The sequence below is a fragment of the Lemur catta genome, chromosome 13 (assembly GCF_020740605.2).
Source record: "Lemur catta isolate mLemCat1 chromosome 13, mLemCat1.pri, whole genome shotgun sequence".
Taxonomy (NCBI): Eukaryota; Metazoa; Chordata; class Mammalia; order Primates; family Lemuridae; genus Lemur; species Lemur catta.
The window spans coordinates 78788602-78807675 of record NC_059140.1 but is presented as its reverse complement, the minus strand read 5'-3'; the positions used below and the strand labels follow the sequence as shown (position 1 = coordinate 78807675).

The window sequence follows — 19074 nt, the reverse complement described above, 5'->3', positions numbered from 1 at the left end:
GCAGGCTTCCCAGGGAGTCACCCAGGGAAATTGCATAACAGTTTAGGGAGTTGGTTACCAGCCAGATTCCCAGAGGCCAGCCAAGGGCCAACCTTGCAAGTAGGTCTTTCTAAGGATAGTGGTCTCCAACCTGCTATGCTAACTTTCTTGCACACTCTCCATACATTTCTTTGGCAAAATGTCTGTTTAAATATCTCCCATTTTAAAAAAGACTTTATTTTTTAGAGAAGTTTTAGGCTCCCAGCAAAACTAAGAGGAAATTACAAAGATTTCCCACATCCCCTCCCCCCCGCCCCACACAAACAGCCTCCCCGTTATCAACATGCCCCCGCCGAAGTCCTGCATTTGTTACGGCTGATGAACCTACACTGACACATCATAATCACCCAAAGTCCACAGATGGCATTAGGGTTCACTCTTGGGGGTGCACTTCCTATGGGTTTGGATAAATGTAGAATGACAGGTATCCACCGTTATAGCCTCATACAGAATATTTTCACTGCCCTGAAAATCTCACTTTCCACCTATTCCTCCCTCCCTCCACTCGGCCCCTGGAAACCACTGATCTTTTTTACTGTCTCCATAGATTTGCCATTTCTAGAATGTCAAGTCGTTGAAATGATACTGTATGTAGCCTTTTGAGACTGACGTCTTTCACTTAACAGTACGCGTTTACCGTTCTGACGTGTCTTTTCATGGCTTCATAGCTGGGACCAACACCACGTCTCCTAACTGTGGGTCACTGGGATGGCTTTCTTAAATTACGAGCTTTTCCCTTTTGGCTGGTGGGAATAGGGATTATATCTACCTCTGTGTGAGCCCCAGGAACTGCTACCGCTAATTCTTTCTAGTGATTCTTTCTTTGGAATCTGACACTGTCTTTATATGCATTGATCAGCACTCTGCTAAATACGTGAGAGGTTCTGCTGCTCTTGGAGTTTTCTCTTTCTGCAGTCCCTTCCCTTTGCACTCTGCCCTGTAAATTCTAGTTTTCTGACCTTACTAGGATCTCGACTTCATCTCCTCAACTGCAAACGTCCGCTAGACTTCATCTGCTTTCCTTATCCCTGCACTGTGGTCTGGAAACTGTCTCAAAACAGTACGCCGGGCAATCACTGGGCTCACCTTATTGTCTCCTGTCCTTTGTTGCCTGCAGCTTGAGAACCACTGTGTCATATATTTTATCTGTAAGTGCAGATCCTGTCCCTTACCCGCTAGCTTCTACATTTATGTGTTTTACTCTCTCTCTCTGTTTCATAGCATCTTGGTTGTGAAACTCAGACCCTTTGGGCTCACCAATCCATTTTATAAAAGCTTTGGTGAGCAATGTGGCCTTTATGAAAATTATTGTAGGAAAGTTGAAGGAGGGAGTTTATATAGTTTATATCTCAGCCTCTCATTTCCAACAGAAAAGAACTTAAAATCAATACTCAAAATTTTGGAAGCAGGCTTCTACCATCATGCTCAGCCCACCTTTCCTCTTCCTGCTCTTCCGTGAAGGTGGAGGAAATCAGGTTCTTCCGTTTCACACCCTCCCACCTGCACATTCAAGCTCATCCCAGGCTCAGCCCGACAGATGTCCAGTCAGTGTAACCCGCCCTCCTGCCCGGGCACGGCGGGCATTACCTGATACTGGATCAGCCCATTGATGCCTAACAGCTGCCCGGCTCGGCTCTCCCTCACCACAGAAAGCATCATATCAAAGTGTTTATTCCAATCATTTACAGTCCTCACAATACTAGCAAATTGGTGAATAAAAGATTCTCCATTGTGTTACAAATTTATAATGGTATATTTTCTATTGAATATTAGTTTTATCATAACATGCAAGGAAACAAAATACATTTTCTTATTTTTCCTAATCTCAGAATAGTACAGGAAAGTACTTGGAATTACTAAACCCTGCCTGAAATATATAGAAAGAAATTCAAGTTAAGGTTTTCTCTCTTCACTTTGTTCTTGACCAATAGTGTTTCTTATCTTGTAGTGTCTCTTGGAGAGAGATCCACTTGGGCTGGGACCGCCTACCTTCTCCTTTAGGGTTAGAGAGCTGGCTTGCCTTCGAATCACATAGGATGTGGCATTTAACTCTTCTCATTATTTCTGCTAGGTGTGTGTTTAATAGATTTTGTTTGTTATTTCTTTGATGAATTTGAGGATACGGAAAGCAATGGAATCTCATGTTACTCCTCCCTGCTTTGTGGTCTTCTCCAACATGTTTTATTTATAGTGATCAGACTTAGTTTTCTTTAAAGTGACTCGACAAATTCATACTGTAAAGCTTATTTCTAACTCATTCTGGGTTTGAGTTTTCATTGTGGTGACTCAGACTCATCTACACCTATTAGATAGAACAACACAATCTTAAAGCAGTATTTAGAATTCTGCCTGGAAGGCTTATATAAGATGCTAATCAAAGGGAATTTTTTTATAGGATACAGTGATTTATGAAAGACTTTCAGAAAATTCTCTGTTTGTGAAGGAGACATTAGCCCATCTAGAATATTTTGCCAGAGATGGTAAGTAAAAGTTGTTTGGAATCTCATTTCCTTTGGAAATGCCTTTCTTAAATGTTGAAATTACAACCTGAACACAGCCACTGATGCTTGCTGGGCACATAAGTGGACAAGAGTAGCTCATTTGTATATGTGACTTTGTAATTGTAACGCCTTCTGTTTGCTTAAGTGTACGTGGTTTCCCAGACAAATCCTGGTGAGACGTTATTGTTACATTATTTTTCTTTTTTCCCCTCTCTTCAGCAGTTTAGTTTATAAGCTGATGCTTCACACAGACACATGTATCCAACCTTAAAGTATGGCTATTTTGCAAGGTTGTACATTGGGCCTTTTTTGCTGTCTTAAAAATCTAGATGTGCTATAGGCAGGTAGCACCAGGTAGAAACATATAGGAACTATATTATAATTGAACACAAAAAAGAACAACCTCTATTTCTTATATAGAGAGTTAATTTCTAGGGAATCCACAAGACTTTGGATATTTTGTAGGAGTTAGACTAAAATATTAGAGTATGGATTTAAAATGGTTTAAAGTCCTTGAAAAATAGAATTTAAATTAATTTTCTGTTGTTTTTGAGATTATTTGATAAGTGACTGAAAAACTGAAACGCTTGTTCATTCTCTTATTCATTCAACAAATTGTTATTGAGCATCTACTAAGTGCCATTCACTGTTCAGAGCCTCTAGGACAGTAGCAAATAAAACACAGGAAGCTCAAGCCCTGAAGGGATTTACCACTAAGTAGGTGGAGCTGTGTGCTAGGAATAAAAATAAAGCAGGGTAAGGGAGCAGAGAGTGATTCAGTGCTCTCTCTGCAGGGCGATTTAGGCAAAGGCTGCAGGAAGGAAGGTGGAACTATGTGACTTTCCAGGGGAAAGCATTCCAGGTAAAGGGCAGTGAAAGTGCACGAACCTGGAAGTAAGAGGACCAGCTGGGAAGCCACAGCAAGTGACGAGAAGCAGGGAAGAGGTAGCCAGGGAGCCAGGGGCAGACTGGATAGGACCATGTGAAGAACTTCACGTTTCCGTGAATTTTAAAATGCTTTTGAATTTTATTTTCAAATGTTTCACTTTTCCCTGATCACTGGTTGCATGATCTACACTATGTTCTTTCTTGCAGGTCTGAGAACTCTCTGTGTTGCTTATACAGATCTAACTGAGAAGGAATATAAACAATGGTTACAGGAGTATACAAAAGCTAGTATATGTTTAGACAACAGAATTCAAAGAATGGAAGAATGTTATGATATTATCGAAAAGGTAACCTAGCCCATATGTCCTCTACATGCCAAGATAAATATGTGAAGGAAATCCATTTATTAATGTTTTCATAACTTAATGTAATTATTAAAACTGAAATTTTGGGCTTTTTTCCTTCAGAAGTATAACTCTGTTTTATCACACTGGAAATTTATAAAATGTTTTTATAAAATATTTCAAAATATTTCTCTGTCTTCTGAATCATATCATAATCACTTCAGTCTTGTAGTGTTTTTTTTATAACTCTTTCCATTTCAAAAGAAATATTCATTATAGAAAAACAAGGTGGAATAATAAATAGAATAATAATGATTGAACAATAGAATAATGAGTACTAATAATAATGAATAGAATAATGAACATCTGTAATGTTGGGCTAATGACTTCTTAAGTTCTAGCATGTAAGTTTCCAATCTCTTTCTTTATATATTTGTGTTGCATATGTAATATTCCATTGTATATATTTAGCACACACACACTAATTTTTCTAATGAAAATTAGCATGTGCTGTGCAGACTGCTTGAATTATCAATTTTTCACTTAATAAATTGAGAATTTTTATGTATTATTGAATATTCTTATATGTTATCTTTGTCAACCTAAATAACAGAGGGAGGCTTTCTAAAAGAAAATGGTAAGTATTCAGGACTAGGACACTGCAATGAATATATATGTGCCATAGTGCACTAGGTATGTATTCAGGGAGGTAAAGGAAGACAAATATTATTTTAAAAATGAGAAAGATTACATAATTGTTTTGAGATAATTATTCTTGGTTACAAGTGTCAATAATAAGGGTGATACTAGTCTGGGGTTGTACAGGCAGTTGGCAGGCAGAGGTATTTTTTTTGGTAAGGTTGTGGTGGCGTTTGTGCAAGGTTGCAGTTTTTTGTGGAGTCTCTTGTGATAGTTTTTATCAGTATTTGTGCATTAGAATCCTCCCTGTCTGGCCTTTCCTAGCATTATTTGTCAGTGTTTTTTTTTAAAAAAACACAGGGACTCCATTTTGATTCTGACAACTTTCCCATTCTGTATGTTGTCTGTTTGCTCTGTTGATTATTTCCTTGGCTGTGCAGAAGCTTTTTAATTTAATCAAGCCCCATTTAGTTATTTTTGTTGTTGCTGTAATTGCCATTGGGGTCTTAGTCATAAATTCTTTGTCTAGGCTGATATCTAGAAGAGTTTTCTGTACATTTTCCTCTAGAACTCGTATGGTTTCATGCCTTACATTTAAGTCTTCTATCCATCTCAGGTTAATTTTTGTGAGTGGTGAGAGATATGGATCCTGTTTCAATCTTCTGCATGTGGCTATCCAATTCTCCCAACACCTTTATTGAATAGGGATTCTTTTCCCCAGTGTATATTGTTGTCTGCTTTGTCAAAGATCAGATGCCTTTATTTGAGTGGTTTTATATCTGGGTTCTCTGTTCTGTTCCATTGGTCTATGTCTCTATTTTTGTGCCATTAGCATGCTGTTTCGGTTGCTATAGCCTTGCAGTATAATTTGAAGTCTGGTAATGTTATTATAGCCTATTACTATACAGGAACCCGACTGATGTGTTGGTAAGGTGTGGGGAAAAGGGAAGTGTCCTATGGTCCCACAGTTAGCTCTCAGTTGTTTAGTAGGTCTGAGTTGTGTATTTCCCTTCCCCCACATCAAAGGCTAGAAGGGGCTGGAGATTGATATTTTCCTTCCTCCAGATTGGTGGCTCTGTTAAACCCAAGTTTGTAAGGCTATGATAAAATAGTTTCTCTTGAACACAGGCCTCTGTGAGGCGAACAGAATAATCTGGGTATATTTCAAAATGGTTACTTTTTTGCTCCTTCTGCCATAAACTGGAGGGCTTTTTTTCTCTGGTCTTCACAGTCAGAACATGGTGGGGCTCCTGGAAGTAAAATTCATGAAAGCATGGGAGCTCCTCCAAAACTGAGCACCCCCAGAATTTTCAGCTCTCAGGCTAGTTCATACTGTGCTTCTAGCAATTCATCAATTACAGTTCCAATGTTCCCATAAGTGCCAGTTCTAGTAATAGGCCTCTGTTCCCGATCTCTGGTTCTAGTAAGCTGAAACTCTCAGCATATGTCTCTCTGTCTGGCTATAAGGGCAGTAGTTTGTCCTGTGCCTTCAGATCTCTGATGGAACTAAAAAGAGTTGTTAATTTTAGCTTATTCAGCTTTTCTTCTTGTGAGTATTGGAGTGACAACTTCCAAGCCACTTCTGTGTTGATCAGGAAACTGTAATGACTTTGCCCATTTTTGAATTGGGTCATCTCTTTATAGTTGAGTTGAAAGAGTTCTTTATGTATTCTGGCTATAAGTTTCTTGTCAGCTGTATAATTTATAAATATTTCGTTCCATTCTCTAGGTGATCGTTCAGTTTCCTGATGATGTCCTTTGATGCACAAAAGTTTTTAATTTTTATGAAATCTGACTTCATTATTTTTTTGTGTGTTGCTTGTGTCTTGGCGTCATACATAAGATGGCTGTATCTAACCCAGTGTCACAAAACTGTATTTCTATATATTTTTCTAAGAGTTTTATAGTTTTAGCTCTTATATTTAGGTGCTTGGTCTATTTTTAGTTGCTTATTATATATAGTATGAGATAAGGTTCTAACTCTACTCTTTTGTGTGTCAATATCCAGTTTTCCCAGTGTCATTTCTGAAGGTACTATTCTTTGCACATTGAATTGTCTTGGCACCCCTGTTGAAATCAGTTGGCCACAGTTACAGGGGTTTATTTATAGTATCTCATTTCTATTTCATGTCTGGACTTATCCTAGTACCACACTCTCTTGATTTCTGTTGCTTTGTAGTAAGTTTTGAAATCAGTAATTGTGATATATCCATTTTCTTCTTCTATTTCAAAATTGTTTTGGCTATTCTGTGTTCCTTGAAATTCCATATGGATTTTAGAGTCAGCTTGTCAATTTCTACACAGTAACCAGCTGGAATTCTGTTGGGGATTGTGTTGAATCTATAAATTAATATGGAGAATATGGTCATTTTAACAATATTAAGTCTTCTGGTCTTTGAATATGAGATATTTGTCATTTATTTACATCTTCTATAACTTATTTCAACAATGTTTTTTAGTTTTCAGTGTATAATTTTTACACTTCCTTGATTAAATTTATTCCTAAGTATTTTATTCTATTTTGGTGCTATTATAAAATGGATTTTTTTCTTAATTTCATTTTTTTGAATTGTTCATTGAAAGTGTATAGAAGTACAACTGATTTTTGTATATTGTTCTTGAAAGAACAATATCTTGTATCCTGCAAGACTGACAAACTCATTTATTGGTTCTAATAGGTTTTTTAGAGGATTCTTTAGAGTTTTTATACACACACAAACACATCATTCATCTATAAATAGAGATAGTTTTTTCCTTCTCACTTTTCATTTTGGATACCTTTATTTCTTTTTTTTGCCTAATTGCCCTGGCTAGAACCTCCAGAAAAACGTTAAATAGAAGCAGTGAGGGTAGACATCCTTGTCCTATTCATGATCTTGTAAGGAAAGCATTTAGTCCTTCTCCATTAAGTACAATGTTAACTGTGGGTTTTCCATTGATGTCCTTTATGAGGTTGAGGAAGTTCCCTTCTATTTCTAGTTTGCTGGCTGTTTTTATCATGACAACGTTTAAAGCATTCTTTTAAAGATTTCTGTCTTATACCTGGAAACATAAATCACTACTGAAAATACTTTCTGTGGGAAATTTTATTTTAAAATGCAAAGTTTTAGTATAGAAATATCTTTAAAATATTACAGCAGATATGGGACAAAAATCGTAATGGAAATAGATGCTTAATAGGATCAATTTGTCTGAATATTTAGCATTTATAAACATTCAGCTTGTCAATAAAACTAAAAACGTTATGGCTATTTAAAAGTTTTAATTTATTAGTTATGTATGCTAGTATTTCAATTAAATTATTTTGATTCTAATTACCAGCATTGAATCAGCTTGCCTTATATCTTAATTTCACTTTAACAGTTGATAAATGTAATATAAAATACTCTTAAACCTTTAGATTGTTTTGGCTTCTGGGAAACGCATTACAGATTATCTGAGGTCATCTGGTCTATCTCTTTGTGCTTTATAGAAACCTTTCTTTCTACCACCAAACGTCTGTATCCCTGCAGTGACAGGGAAATAATTCACAATAGGAACAAAAAGTATAAAATAAATTATTTAATGAGTAAGAACCTTATGAAAAATTGGCAAACTTTAATTAAGAACAAAATGAAGGACCTAAATAAATGGGTGGGTATTTACAGTATCTATAAAAACCCAGTGACAATTCTTAAAGTAATGCAATGCAGGAATGCATCCAATGCCCAAGAGGATTTTCACAGAACTTGACAAGTTTGTCCTAAAATTCATATAGAAGTAGGAGATGGCCTAGGATTGTCAAGGTAATTTTTGAAGAAGAATAATAAAGAGAGTGCACTTACCTGACTAGACATCAAGACTTATGTTAAAGTTACAATATTTAAAGTAATAGGTAGTGTTTATTGACTACTTATTACCTACTGGAAATTATTCTAATCCTTTACAAATATTAACTCATAAAAAAATTCTATGAGTAATTTTATTTTCCCCACTTTTAAGTTTTATAGATGAGGAAACTGAGGCACAGGAAAGTGCTTATGGTCCCATATCTAGTAACTTACAGAGTTAGAACATGAATCCAAGAGCCTAGGTTCTTGCCAGTCATGCTACACTGCCTCACGCTGCGATAAAATAGACCAATGGAAAGAATAGGAAAAACATTTGTGTGTGTGTGTGTGTGTGTGTGTGTGTGTGTGTATGTATGACCTTGAATAATAAATTATTAGACTACAAAACTTTTGTTGATATTTTCTATATTTATTCCATCTTTAAAATGTTTCTTTTAAAAAAATCTTTAATAATAAAAAAGATCTCTTTCAAAAACATCTAGGAATTTTTTCTGCTTGGAGCCACAGCCATTGAAGATCGTCTTCAAGAACATGTTCCGGAAACCATAGCAACTTTACTGAAAGCGAACATAAGAATATGGGTCTTGACAGGAGACAAACAAGAAACTGCAATTAACATAGGTAATAGACATAAAGACAGTTTTTAAAAATCTCTTCGTACATATATTCTAATTATGTCCCAATATCAAGAACGTTCGGCTAAGCTTCTGTTGGGTAACTGTTTCACGTCATGGGAAGGATGGAGAGCAACACAACCTTGACATCACATGGCAGGGAGTTTGGACAAATTGGCAAAGCAAACTCTAAATGTCTCCTTCACATTCTTGAACTGCAGAATGCAGAATGCTAACATGAGTTAGTTTCTTGTTCCCTTCCTTCAAAACTCAAGTGACCGGAATGATGTGGCCAAAGAATGCCAAGAAACGATGGCAGTCTTCCAGCTTCTAGAAGTTGGAAGAGGCAAAAGATGAATGTGTCTTGGAGCCCCCAGAGGAAACCAGCTCTATCAACACATTGATTTTAGCCCCATAAGTCACCTTTTTATTGCCCTACAGTTTATATACCTACTTTTGCATTGTCTATGTCTATTCATAAAAGTTTGACTATTAGTGAGAATATCCAGGTGGCTTTTTTCCCCTCCAGTTTCCAATGTTACTTCTTCCTGCCTTTATAGTGTTTTGTTTTTTTTTTTAACTTCACTGTTTGACTGTATCTTAGAGTGCAGAAGAAGAGCTGAAAATCAACTGTTAGCAGTAAATATGCAAATTTTGATGATGAGAAAGAGTTGCAACTACCATTCTTTCCATGATCATCCTGATACCAGTTGTAGTTAGAGGGACATATAGGAAAAAATGACTCTGTGTGTACTGGAAACCTTTGCATGTTGTCTCCATTAATTTTACTTGACCTTCTTTCATTCAATGAATGTTGAGCACTTGCTATGTGCCAGGAAATTCTAGGAACTGGAAATGAAAAGTTGAGTAAGAATATCTCTCTCTGCCCTCTTGGAATTTACATGCCAGCAGAGAAGACAGAAAATTAGCAAGCAGATCAATGTATGTTGTGATATTATTGTGATGAGTGCTAAGAATAAAAACAAAGCAAGGCACAGAGAAAGACAGGGGGACAATTTTAGATGGAAGACCTGTTAAGGAGGGGACATTTGAAGCAGAGACTCAAAGGAAGAGAGGGAGCAAGCACTGGGAAGGTCTCAGGGAAGAGCATTGCAGGCAAGGAGAAGAGCAAACACGAGGGCCCTACAGCAGGGAGATGCTTGTCATATTTAAGACACCACAGAATGGACAATGTGGCTGGAGCCAGGGAGCAAAGCAAAGAATAGGCAAGCCACAGTAAGGAGCTGGTAGGGTTCTGGGCAAGAAAGTGAGATGATCTGATTTATGCTTTAAAAATATTTGTTACCTATCATGGGGGAACTAGACTAAATCGAAGAAGGGAGACCAGTTAGGGAGCCTTTGTGGAAATCTAGACGAGAAGTGAGGGCGACTTATTCTAGAGTGTGATGAGGACTGTGGGACAGGAGCTGAACTTGAGACACATGTGGTAGGTTGAACTGTCAGCCCTCATTGACGTGGATGCAATGAGTGTAGACAACCCTGTTTCAAAGAGTTTGCTATGAAGTAAAACAGAGAATGGGGTGGTAGCTGGAGGAGAAGAACATAGAGCAGAGGAGCAGAGAAGGGTTGGTTTTTTTTTGAAAGAGTTACTTAACCTCCCTAAATGTCAGTTTTCTCTTCTGTAAAATGGGGACAATAATAGCTTTCACCTCACTGGGTGGTTGTGAGGATGCCTTGAAGCCACCCCTGTAAAAAGCTTAGCTTGGTGCCTGGCACTTAGCAAGTCCTCCATGAACATTTGATATTAACATAATCATTTAGGACTCATATCAGGAGTCCAACTGTGATGTAGTTACTCATTTATCCATCTGATAATAACCTGATTCTTAGATAATTGCTATATTGAATTGAATCCATTTCAAGAAAAATGTTTAGTAACTGTGGTAGTTTTGGAAGAAGAAAGAAACTCTAATTTTTTAGAGCCAGGCTTGCAGACTCAAACATCTGGAAGAACCAGGAAGGATGGGAATAAAAGAAAATGCACACATGGGGTGTGGGGTGCGCAGTGGGAGGACGGCCCCCACTGAAGGGGTGGCCAGCACATCCGTGCCTCATGGAAATGCGTGTCCACTGCGGGCACAGGTTTGTAGTTTCTGAAAGATAATCAAGGATTCTCTCTTTTGATATGAAATATACTGATTTGTAAATGAAATGAGACTTAAAACATTCAAGTTGAAAAGTTATCTCATTAAACAATCATATTGAATGTTATTTTGAGAACTACGTAAGTTCACTTCTTTTAGTCATACCTAGAATTTTATTAGTATACCAGGTGTAATACTAATGATATAGCAGTTTGATACAGCAGAATTTGACTTCCTGAAAGACTTGGAATTATTATAAAGCATGAATCTAAGCTCACGTCATAGAAAGTTAATAAAAACTGAAATCCACAGATGTTGAAAAGTACAGATTTGGCCATTAGTTATTAATATATTCACCTTCCCAATCGTTTCTATTTAAGTTGCTTACTAAGATTAAAATGAACCTACATTTTAATTCCTCTTCCCTCCGCAACCTCTTGTTTGGCCTTTGTTGATGGGTTACTAGGCTTTGAAATAGTCATGAGAGAGAATAATAAAGGAAGAATATAAACAGATCATTTTTTTCTTTTTAATGTTCATAGAAGGCATTAGGTCTTCAAATGTGATATCTTTATTTTTCTCTTTCTAGCATATTCCTGCAGACTAATATCAGGTCAAATGCCTCGTATTCATTTGAATGCAAAATCACTTAAGGTAAGTGATTTTTAAAAATTATATTTCATATAAGTGCAACCTACTTGTTACTTGGGGGGTATCGATCTCCTTAAAATCTACATCAGATTGCCTTGAACTCCCACTCAAATCTATTGGTTTTCTCCAAGAATCTGCACATTCTACTGGTCTTCTGCCCTAGGTCCCTGCCAGTTCCTGCCTCTGCTGAGTTTTTGTTTGTACTCCACTCTGTGAGGCTAGTCCTTTGTCACCTCCTTGGTGTCCAGCCAAATTCAGAACTCAGATCTCTGATTTTAATAATAAAAAAGTGAACAAATCTCTGTGTGTATAGCAGTTTTTATCAAAAGTTTGAGTAGATTATCAGCATTTATATTGCAAGAATGAGAAGAATTTGCAATCAAATATTGAACGTCCTTGCCCTTATCTAGAAGTTGAATGGCTACAGTTATTTTCTACTAAATTTTTTTTTACTGTATAATTTTCTTAGACTGACGTTGAAAGAATTTTAAATAGACTTCATTATTCCTCCTCTGACACTCTTCCTTATTTAAAAATTATAGCTCCGAGTTTCTGACATATAATTTTTCTTCTTCAAAAAAACTTTTAAAAATATTTCTTACAGGATAGCTCTGCTGGCAATGAATTCCTTTAGTTTTTGTTTGAGAAAGTCTTTACTTTTCTTTCACACTTGAAGAAAAATTTCACTAGATATAGATTTCTAGGTTTGTGTTTCTTGTTCATTTAAACACTCTAAAACTATTTTATTCCGCTCTCTTCTTGAGTGCATGTTTTTTTAGGAAAAGTCTGCTGTAATTTTTATCTGTGTTTCTCTGTAGATGAGGTTAGTTTTTGTTTTCCTCTTGCTTCTTTCAAGATTTCCTTTTGTCTTTGGTTGTCTGCAGTTTAAATATGGTATGTCTAGGTGTAAGCCTTTTGGTATTTATCTGAGCATACTGGGTCTGTGTTTTCATGTCTGCCATTAAGTTTTGGAAATTTACAGCCAATAGTACTTAAACACTTCTGTTTTCTCTTTCTTCTCCTTCTAGTATTCCAGTTACATATTTGTATATTATAACTTTTAAAATTGGTTCCACAGTTCTTGGATATCCTGTTCTAGTTTTTTAAATTCTTTTTTATTTCAGTTTATATTTCAGTTTGGGAAGTTTCTATTACGTATCTTCAAGCTCGCTAATTCTTTCCTCAGCTATGTCCAGCCCACTGTCGAGGTGATTGAAGGCAATCTTCATTTCTGTTACAGTGTTTATTTATTTCTAGGCCTTTCTTTTATTCTTCCCTAGAGTTTCAATCTCTCTGTTTATATTGTCCATCTGTTCTTTTATGTTGTCAACATTTTTCATTAGAGTCCTCAACATATTAATCATAGTTATTTTAAATTCACTGTCCGATACTTCCAAAATCTGTGTCATATTTGAATCTGGTTCTGATGCCTGCTTTGCCTCTTCACATGGTGCTTTTTCTTGCCTTTTAGCAGGTTTTGTTGATAGCTGGACATGATGGATGTGGCAATAGGAACTGAAGTAAAAGGATTGTAATTTTGAAATTTTGTGCTAATCTGGCTAGGAGCTGGGCTGTGTTTAATGCTTGCTGTCGCTGTAGACTCCAGAGGCTCCAAATTCTTCCAGTGTCCTTGTTTTTATTCCCTGATGTCTTTTGGACTTCATAGGAACTCCTCCTTAAATAGAGTCTGTATCTTCCAGTTCTTTCATCTGAAATGCCCTGTTATTCTACAAGGGCCCCGTTGGTGTGGTGGGGAAGTGTTCTATAATCTTATGATTTAAGCTTGTTCTTTTAGTGAGCCTGAAACTTGGAAGGCACTTGGGTTTCAGCAATGACACATAAAGAGCCTGGATCCACCATTCCCATCCTCACAACGGCCCAGGGCCGTGGTCTTCACAAGTGCTTCTTGGCCTTTTTTTCCTCCCCTTAGGTGAGACAGGAAGGCTAGAAGGGGCTGGAATTAGGCAAGTGCCCTTCCCTCTAGGGGGCACAGGACTCTGGTAAAATCTTTAACCTTGGAGAGCAGGCATTTGTTACGGAGAGTGCATATTTCAAAATGATTACTCTTCCCATCTTCACAGCTGAGCCTTGAGGGGAATTTTTCTTGCCTTTTAACTATGATAACTAGTGAGGTTTCTCAATGGAAACCCATGAAAGTGGGTGGGGGCCTCCTAAGACTGCAACCCAGGGAGTTTCTTACTTTTATTCTAACCCACACTGGCCCTCCAGGAATTCACCACTGGTACCATGTGAGTCTTCCTACCGGTTTATGTCTCCAGCAGCTTCTGTTCCAGGGAGGCAGATCTCAGCTGTGATTCTCTCTGTTTACTTGTCTCTCCAGATTTGGGGGTGGCAGTTTTCTTTGTGATCTCAGTTCTCCAGTGGGTACAGGAAAAGTCGATTTTCAGTTTGTGCAGCATTTTTTTCTGTAAGAATTGGAGTGGCAGATCCAAGTGCTTTACATATAATTGCTGAAACCCAAGTAACTTGATTCATTTTTTTACCTTCAATTTAAGTTTGTACAATGAATGGTATTCAAGTTTTTGAGAGGAAAAAACAGTCCTAAAAAATATTATTGTGGTTTTTAGCATAGAGGTCTTACATGTAATTTGTTTAATTTATTTCTAAGTATTTTATGTATTTTGGCAATATTCTAAATGGGTTGTATCATAATTTAATTTTCCAATTGTTTACTGCTAATATACAAAAATAAACTTGGAATACTTCACTGCCCAAATCTTCCACTCTGCCACTGGCATGAGAGTCATTTAGCTAAAATTTGGAGCTTTTAGAGGTTCATATGAATTTTGAAGGAAAAATAGGTCAGGGTGAGAAAAATAAGTTAAGGGAGGCAATTCCCTTATCTTGAATTGAGTGATGAGTTTACCTCCACAATATACTTTTTGGACACCTGATACTCTGTTTTGCAGACATTCACTCCATTATTCTGTTCCCATCTTTTAAATATTTTCCCCAAATCCTTTGACTTTTCTGGTTTATTATTAGCACCCTTCTGTATTTTCCAGCTAATGTGAATCCATTCTTATTTATATGCTTTTTAAAACAGCGTTATTGAGAGATAATTCACATGGCATACAATGCATCTGTTTAAAGTGTACAATTCACTAGATTTTAATATAGTCATAGACATGCGCAGCCATCACCACAGTCAACTTTAGAATATTTTCATCACCTCTAAAAGAAACTCCATACTCTTTAGCTATCACTTCCCTCTCCTCCCTTCCCTCCACCCCTAATCTACCCCTCCAACTACCAGTCTACTTCCTGTCTCTATGGGTTTGCCTATCTGGATTTTCATGTGAATCAAATCATATGATATGTTGTCTTTTGTAACTGCTTCTTTCACATATCCATAATGTTTTCAAGGTTTGTCCGTATTCTAGCTGCATTAGTACATCATTGTTTTTTACGGCTAAAGAATATTCTGTGTGTGGTGGCTCACACCTGTAGTCCTAGCACTTTGGGAGGCTGAGGCAGGGGGATCACTTGAGGAGGGGATTTCAAGACCAGACTGAGCAACATAACGAGACCTCATCTCTACAATAAATAGAAAAATTAGCCAGGTGTGGCATTTGCCTGTATTCCCAGCTACTCAGGAGTCTGAGGCAGTAGCATCATTTGAGCCCAGGAATTTGACATGGCAGTGAGCTACGATGAAGTCACTGCATTGTACCCTGGGCAACAGAGTGAGACCATGTCTCAAAAAAAAAATTCTATTGTGTGGATATACCATATTTTGTTTATCCATTCATCAGGTTGTTTCCACTTTTTGGCACTTAATGCTGCTATGAACATTAGTGTACTAGTTTCTTTGTAGACATAGATTTTCATTTTTCTTGGGCATTGCTGTGTTGTATGATAACTCTGTGTTTATTCATTCGAAGAACTGTCTTCCACAGTGGCTGCACATTTTACATTCCCACCAGCAGTGGATGAGGGTTCTGATTTCCCCACGCCCTTGCCAATACTTGCTGTTAGTTGACTTTTTGAATCTAGCCATGCTAGTGGGTATAAAGTGGTATCTCACTGTGGTTTTGATTTGCATTTCCCTGGTGGCTAATAATGTCAAGCATCTTTTCATGTTATCCATTACCTATTTACTTTTTAGTCTCATTTCAGTGAAATTTTTGAAGAGAAGAAAGGTAAACACATAGCTCAGTCTACCACCTTGACTCAGACATCTTTTAATTTATATTTTAACATGAGAATATAAAGTGGTATCTCCCCTTTGTTTTAGGCAGCACAACAAATTATTGATCAGAACTGTAAAGATCTTGGAAACTTGTTAGGTAAAGAAAATGACCTAGCCCTAATCATTGATGGTGAAACACTGAAGCATGCCTTCCATCCTGAAATTAGGAAGAAGTTACTAGCTTTGGCCCTCTCGTGTAGAGTTGTATTATGTTGTCGGTAAGAATATATTCACTGTTCTTTTTTCCTCCCTGCTATACTTAATACTGCTTTATGTAAAGAAAATATAGACAGGTTTTTGCAGAAGCAAAGTTCCTTTTTGGGATAATATATGCTTAAACTGAAACGAATAGGTGTTTATTTAATTCTAAGTGTCAGGTTTAAGATTTACTAGAAAACAATTTATAATTTTTCAATGGTAAATTGGTCTCTATTTCTATTGTTAGCTTTAGGGAATACAATGTCAAGTTGATACTTACTTCAGGTTAATACTGACTTACTGATAGTAAAACATAACAATTATGCATAAGTATCTTGAATGAATGCTAATGAAACAACATACTAAATTCTGAGAGATGAAGTTAAATCAATGATTAAAAAATAGCTCTATTTCCTGTCCGCGTCACCACCTGAGCTCTGCACCACCTCCCCCCACTCACGACACCTCCCCTTTACCCCCAGTCTGTGGACAAATTGCCTTCCATGAAATTGGTCCTGGGTGCCAAAAAGGTTGGGGACCATTGTGTTAAGTTACTTAGCTTTTGTTAGTTTGTTGTTACCAGAGCATAATCTGGACTCTCCTGATATCTTCATTTTTTACTAATAACATGTCCTTGTGTTATTCCAGTTCCCTTGAGTGTAGTTAGATTGTTGAAGGCTACTCTACGTCCCACACTGAGACTTTTACATAGTTTCAGAAACAGCGGGCCTTCACTGCTTCCTCTCATGCAGGCAGACGATGTGAATTAACACGGACAGCGGGGAGCTGTGGGAAATGGCAAACTGAGGCCTCGATGCACGTCAGCTGGGCAGCTGATCGTGCCTATTTCTTTTGAGATGTTGAAGAGGCTACTATGTGGTTTTTTTTTTCTGGATTTTTTGTTGGGGGGGGGTGGTTGTTTTGTTTTGGTTTTGCTGTGGGTGGGTGGGAACTTTTTAAACAGCTTAATTAAAGAATTGGGAAATTTGCCGGTGAATGAGGTTTAAATGTGCCTGTGCCCAGATTGTTGTCGACTGCTTTGTAAAGACTTTTAGAACAGTGTAAAAAGTAAAATGAACCAAAACAAAACACGGAAAGGTGGCTGTTTCTGCCTTCCTTTTTAGCCTGTCTCCCCTCCAGAAGGCTGAAATAGTGGACTTGGTTAAGACGGAAGCACAGGCCACCACCCTCGCCATCGGGGACGGCGCCAATGACGTGGGGATGATCCAGACGGCCCACGTGGGTGTGGGAATCAGTGGGAACGAGGGCATGCAGGCCACCAACAACTCGGACTACTCCATCGCGCAGGTCAGCGGCGTGGGATGCCAGCTGGGCTCAGGAAGGTGCTAAAGACCTTCAGTCCACCCTGTGGTCTACCCTCCTCTGTGAAACTACTGCCACATGTGGGGTTCTCCTAAGCTGTGTACTGGCACACTTTGGAGCAGTAGAGGTTCCCTCTGACCAGCTATAGAGTTGTCCAAACTGATGCCACCAAGAATCTATAACCCTGCTAATATAATCTCCAAATCTTTCTTCCCCCAACCCACTCTTTTTAAAAGGAGACTCTGCCTCTTTGCAGGCTTTTTTTTTTTTTTAAATAGACTTTATTATTTAAAGCAGTTTTAGGTTCACAGCAAAGTTGAGCAGAAGGTACAGAGATTTCTTGAATACCACCTACCCCACCCACATAGGCATAGCTTCCCCCATTATCAATATCCCCCACCAGAGTGGTACATTTGCTACAGTCATTGAAGCCAAATAAAGTGTGGAGATGAATCTCTGACATTAAAACATTTTACTTAGGAAGCAAGAATTGCAGTTTGGGACATACACACAGACTGGGTGGTCTTTGGTATGTCTGAAGAAAAATGAGAAGGTTAGCGGTTTTGTTACAAAAGAGAGAGAGGGAGATGTTACACATTTCTCCTTCAGAAAGTTCATTGGCACTAGGAAGGTTTGGGGGAGCTGGCAAGTTTTGATTGGTAAGTGACAGCAGTGGGTAAAACTCCTTAGAGTCACAGCAGGCAGTTTCAGCAGCCGTGAGCTGAGCTGGTTTCAGGCCACAGCATGCAGTGTCAGCAGCCAGGCTCACAGAGAATTACATTCTTGGAGCAATGTTATATGCCCTGACTGGTTTTCCCCCTTTCTCTGAAAGCATCACTGATAACCATTTTGTAGTTAGGCTTACTTGTCCCTCAGTGCTGGTGTGGAACTGACCAGTTGTGTCTGTCCCATGTCAGGGGGAAGGTACAGTGGTCGATGTCAGGGACCAGGGCCACATTTCAGTGACAAAGAGGCCAGAAGGAAAAATTTTCTCAGGACAGGTCCGTGTAGGATCCAACATCAAATCCATCTTACCGGTTCCGTAGGCATCAGCGAGCATCTCAAGGCGTTGAGCTAACATCCTGTTAGAAGAGTTGGCTTTACAAAGATTAGACAGGCAATAAGAGCAAAGTTTAAAAATAATACTACAAAATATTGTCAATCCAGTTTGAATAACAGTTCTAAACTATGAACCTAATTTTGAAGGTAGCCAACTAAACGAAACAAAAAGTCCAGACATATCTGATAAGACTTGTAGTAGGTAGCTTGTTTTTTAATCTGGTATAATTGTGTTACTACTTCCCCAGAGGAGTTTATCCATGTGTAGCAAGTAGTATTGGCAATTGTACAAATGCTACCTTGTTGAGCTAGTAAGTAATTTAGAGCAATCCTATAATCCAACACTACTTCAGCAAGGGAATCTAGGGAAGTTTGTTGAGCTGCAGTGGCTTTAGCTTAGAGTCAACTATAGATCCAATTGTTAAAGATAAATATTTGACCATTGTTTCTAAGTGACTGACTCTGATCCAAGGGATAAAGAATCTCTGGTCGGATTTATGACTCCTGGGGAGGCATCTCTTTTAAACCTGTAGGTTAAGAGATGTCAGCCAATGCCCAGATTTTGTTAAATCAGTGTAATAAAATGAATTTCATTAAATTGATTTAACAAAATCAATTTTGTTAAATTTAAATATAATCCAGAAATATCCTAAACCACATTGGCTTTTTA

At 37.8% G+C, this 19074-nt stretch overlaps 1 protein-coding gene across 1 annotated transcript in view; it reads left to right on the top strand.

Annotated features, from left to right (window-relative positions):
• Positions 1–19074, top strand: part of LOC123649097 (phospholipid-transporting ATPase IB-like) — a 106271-nt gene that overhangs the window by 45832 nt on the left and 41365 nt on the right. Inside the window, exons 20-25 of the mRNA XM_045567009.1 lie at positions 2435–2519; positions 3636–3775; positions 8724–8862; positions 11550–11614; positions 15870–16042; positions 17147–17330. Coding sequence (XP_045422965.1) covers positions 2435–2519; positions 3636–3775; positions 8724–8862; positions 11550–11614; positions 15870–16042; positions 17147–17330 — 786 coding nt within the window. The remainder of the gene's footprint in view (positions 1–2434; positions 2520–3635; positions 3776–8723; positions 8863–11549; positions 11615–15869; positions 16043–17146; positions 17331–19074) is intronic.